Source organism: Chaetodon trifascialis, chromosome 3 (genome assembly GCF_039877785.1).
Source record: "Chaetodon trifascialis isolate fChaTrf1 chromosome 3, fChaTrf1.hap1, whole genome shotgun sequence".
In the NCBI taxonomy this organism is placed as follows: domain Eukaryota; kingdom Metazoa; phylum Chordata; class Actinopteri; order Chaetodontiformes; family Chaetodontidae; genus Chaetodon; species Chaetodon trifascialis.
In genome coordinates, this window is record NC_092058.1 from 15,724,015 (window position 1) to 15,728,729 (window position 4,715).

A 4,715-nucleotide genomic window follows, 5' to 3' on the forward strand; every position below is an offset into this window, starting at 1 on the left:
GCTACATCTATCACCTGGGATTGGTGTGTTTTGCTGTTCACTTGATTCACTGATATCACGAGTGTGATCAGTAATGAGTGTGGACTATTTGCAAGTTAAAGAAAGTTCTATTTTTTATCATTATTATTAGTTATTAATCTGTTCGTATAAGTAACAATCTTCCCATTATTAGTAGACATGTTACTCTAAACTGTGTCCTGTGGCAATCATTCATCAGCATCAGAGCCAGAGTGAGTTCTGGTTTGTGAAAACATGACTTGGCCTCCATCTCCTGTGTTTTCCTGATTTATATCCACGTTTGCACATATGATGGAGGTGACAGCATTAAAGTTATGATGTGAGCCTCTTAGCAGTAACTTAGCAAAGCTACTAAAATTAAGACATGTTTGAAAACTGCTACTTGTGTATTTACATTTCATCTGTGTCAGGCAGCCTGTGTGTTGGCTGCGCTACGAGCTGCTATTTCTGACTGTGTTTATGAGACTGCTGGCTGGCTGGCTGGCATTTGCTGATTTGTTCAGGGCTGGGCACTAATGCCCAGAAGCATTCAATAGATGGGACTCGCTCTCAGTTGTTTCCCCTGGGCTGATGCTTCCTGGCTGCTATTAACTCTCCAATATGGCAGGATGCACATTCATGTTACCAGTCTGAATACTGAACACATTGTTTCACACTGCATCCAAACGTCACCGGGTTTTCTTTTGGAATTCGAACTCCCTGTCACGTATCCAGTCTGACTTGAATTGGTATTTTAGTGTTTTTTGAGCATGATTAACCTTTTCTGAACAGTTCAAACTGGGGGGCTGAGACTAAAAATGTAACCAGGAGACAAAACCTGCAGCAGCTGCACTGACAGAGGACAGCTGGGTGACTTAGCTGACTTTGGAATGTTTGTTTAAGCTTTACATGAGCTTCATCTTATTACAGTGCTTACTTTCCCGGACCGGAATCTGTGATATCTCTGCAGCCCTCACTGGGGATATTAATGTACTAATAAAGTCTCCGTCAGTGGAGCAGTTCTGTCCCTGATGACACTACACACAGGTGCTCTAAAATAAAAGGCATACATGCATATCAGGCCAAGCATGGTTAGAAAAGAGAGATATGCTGCAATCAGGAGATAAGTGTCTTTGTCTAAGAATTAGCAGCCAATTATTCTGCATGGCTGGATCTCATCAATATTAAAAACGTTTCTTTGTACAATATTTCTTGCTCCATCATGTGATTACAGGGTGAAAAACTGGCTCATCTGAAATCAATATTTCATGTTCTCTTAATAATCAATGGTTGTATTTCTATTGATGTAAACAACTAGGTATTGGTTTCAGGAACATCTTCAGTGCGTGTGTGGTCACTGTGATATGAAGGACTGCCACAACACTGGGTGTAGTCTGGTGGATCTAAAAAGCTTTTGTTAAGTGGTTGATGATTCTGTGATTATGCTGAATCCAGGATGACTTAAAATAGACCTGCATACAAGGCAGTAATAAAAACACACATGATTAACTGACTGTTGAATCACACTCAATTTTAAAATAATATAATAGATAAAATTGCATAAGAATAATCCTCACAGCATCATGCGCTGCACAGGCTGACAAAACCAAACAGGAATGTAAAACATAGCATAAATATTAACCATCTTGCTGTAATAATTAAGTGAGCTCAGTGAGCTCTGCATAAAAATTAGCTTCTCTTTCAAGCAGCAGCTTCCGTCCAACATCTTTAAAACATCTAATCTGTGTAGTGCTGCGTTCCCCAGTGCACAAACAAAAGCTGGATCACTTTCATTGAAGCAGCCTCAGCATGTTCAAGCCTGCTAAGGTGAGAAATAACACCAAAAATGCTTCCATGCAGTTTGCTGCCTCTCAGTAATTAGTGCTGAGGGTTAGTGTTTTTTTGCATAAATAATTGCAAAAACTATTTCAGACTCTTATGTTCTTAGTTGCATAGCAGATTCTTACAGGGCCAGCCAATGATTTGCAGTAAAAATCGTACTATTGAATCAGTGCATTAATTGCAGAGAATTTTGGTGAAGAAACAGAAATAACCATTTCAATCCTGAATGACAAATGCGTTCATCAAAGAAAATTTAGGTCACCAATGATGTAACCACGTTTCTCGGCATTATAAAAATGCTTACGGGTGTTTTTAAATCGTTGTTATCGAGACATTGCAGAGATAGTGTATTTTCTAACAGGAAGAGTACATGCTACTGCAACAGTGGCACCAGCTGAGCCAACTAAAGCTTTAACTTTGTCTGGAAGAGGCTAACCTTTGAATCTTGCACACATTCAAAGCACACAAACCCCTGTGGAGCAGCCGCATGGCTCGAGCCACACTGTCTTACCCTGCAGACTCAACCCCTGACTTTTACACCACCATGGGGGTATCGGAGCTGACAGACTCTGCGTCAGACCTCCTTCTCTCCGTGCTGTCCCCCTGCCACTCTTCGTCTTCCTCGCCTATCGGGTTCAACCGCCCGTTCTGCTCCAGCTGGTCCTTGTGTTCCAGGAAGGCCACGTGTCTGTAAGGAAAGCCGCCGTCTTCCATTCTTTCTTGCCGTGTCTCATCGTGTGAGATGCTGACAGTTGAAGAGTGGAGGCTGTCTCCGGGGTCATTTTTCTCCAGGCCCTGACCTGGACAACAAGGGCAGCGACAGGGTGTGAGATAGAGGTAGATGAGAACCATCACGACACTGACCAGACATGCTACGAGGGTGGTGTAGGCCGTTTTTAGGTTCTCCAGTCCACCTCTCATGGTGGAATTAAACACCACTACAGTCACATACACCGTCTCATTGAAGGAGTCACTGGTGGCGTAGCAGCTGTAGACTCCTGAGTCCTCGGTTTTCAGGGGCCCAATCTGGAGGCTGCCGTCAGGACGCATCACAGCAGTCTCGTATGCTGCAGACAAGGGGATGTCTCCAGGCAGCACCCAGCTCTTCTTCATGTCCTTCTGCTTGGTGTCACAGTCCAGGACCAGGAACTGCTCCAGATATGCTTCTTCATCCATAATTCTGACCTCACTGCAGTTCAAATAGACCTTGTCCAGATCCAGGATGGCCATTTTGTTCTTCTGTGGGCCTGGTAAAACACAAGTGTGGCTGAGCTTGAAGTCAGTGACAGAGCTGAGCTCCTTGAGGTTCCAGTGTGCCACCATGTCGTACAGCTCACAGCTGCAGGGCAGAGAGTTGTTGTGGAAGTACAGGCCATTCTTGATCCAGGCGGGCAGAGCCTGAAGCTCATGGAGGTGCAGCGTTTTGATTCGGTTGGAGGACACATCCAGCAGCCTGAGAGTTTCCAGCCGGCTCCGGTCCTTCACCAGCTCTAAGGGGAAGCGTGAGATCTGGTTGTGGCTCAGGTAGAGCCTCTGCAGGTTGATGAGGCCAGAGAAGGCAGAGCGATCTATCTGAGAGATGCAGTTTTTATAAAGCAGCAGCACCTCCAGGTGCTCCAGCGGCTCAAAAATGTACTCGTCCAGCTGGCGGAGACAATTAGAGGACAGGTCCAGGTAACGAATCTTCGTCACATACACAAACGCCTCAGAGGAGAGGAAGTTGAGGCCGTTGTGGCTGAGCAGCAGACTGTGCAGTCTGCTGAGTTTGACAGGGGTCCACTCTGCACGTAGCCTGGTGATGAAGTTGAAGCTGAGATCCAGAACAGCTGTATATTTTGGAAGAGCAGTGGGAACGTTGGTTAGATTCATCTTAGAACAGCTGATGATGTTACTGGCGCACACACAAGTCTTGTGGCAGTCCAGAGGGCTTCCAATAAACTGCGCACTGACTCTCATTGTTGGCAACAATAAAGCCAGAGGCAGGACTGCGAGGAAGCTCCTTCTTCTGATCACTGCTTCAGAGGCACGGTGGGAAACCCAGAGCGACCCCCCCATCGTGTCAGGATTATCAACAGTCTGGATGAGTTCTGGTCGAGCAGAGAGTCATGCAGCTGTAAGGACAATGAGATCAATAAATCAGCACTGTTTTCCTGAGGCTCAAAGTGAAAACTGTGATGTCTTTCTTTTTGTATGAAATGATCATGATGACATTAAAGCTCACGGCCATCATGCTCTAATGCACCCAGGGGTGCACTGCAGCAGGCTGCCCACTAGATCACCACTGGTCAAAAAGTTATGGTTGGCCAGGGCAAAAATCATCAAATCAGCCATTAGTTAATAAACGAGATTAATCTTGGCATCAAACTATTTAATCCTACATCCTTCCTCTGCCTCCCCGGACCATCTTCTCATGACCAAATCTCCTCAGTGACTCAGAGACATTTGGCCGGTCGGCACAAGCGTCCCGCCCGCTAATACTTTACCTTGTGTCGTTTTCTGAAGATCCGAAGAGACAAAAAGGTTCAACAGTCCAGTGTTGGAGGTGATCGGCTGCAGGACAGTCTCATCCTCTTCTCATCGCAGCAGGAGCAGCAGCGATCAGCGGTCCCTCCTGTCTCACCGGAAAAGCCTGTCTGCGGTCCTCACTGATGGGGAAACGCAACCATGTGATAGTTGATCTGAGGGGCGCAAACGGCAGAGCGGGGGGTGTGTCACATTTCCTCTCTCTCTCTCTCTCTCTCTCTCTCTCTCTCTCTCTCTCTCTCTCTCTCTCTCTCTCTCTCTCTCTCTGTCTGTCTGTCTGTCTGTCTGTCTGTCTGTCTGTCTGTCTCTTGTATTTGCACATCATTACCTATTCAAATAAGACACATGACTGT

The 4,715-nt window shown here is 45.8% G+C and overlaps 1 protein-coding gene across 1 annotated transcript; it reads right to left on the reverse strand.

Annotated features, from left to right (window-relative positions):
* Positions 1-276: 276 nt before the first annotated feature.
* On the reverse strand, positions 277-4,490 carry LOC139329573 (amphoterin-induced protein 1-like). Its single transcript, XM_070959963.1, has 2 exons — positions 4,323-4,490; positions 277-3,950 (listed from the first exon to the last, which is right to left on the reverse strand). Exon 2 carries the CDS (start codon positions 3,892-3,894, stop codon positions 2,374-2,376), a length of 1,521 nt encoding a protein of 506 aa, XP_070816064.1. The 5' UTR covers positions 3,895-3,950; positions 4,323-4,490; the 3' UTR covers positions 277-2,373.
* Positions 4,491-4,715: the final 225 nt, after the last annotated feature.

Bases quoted from the DNA above. Each gene is read 5' to 3' on its own strand.
- LOC139329573 (XM_070959963.1), bottom strand. From the start codon at position 3,894: ATGGGGGGGTCGCTCTGGGTTTCCCACCGTGCCTCTGAAGCAGTGATC.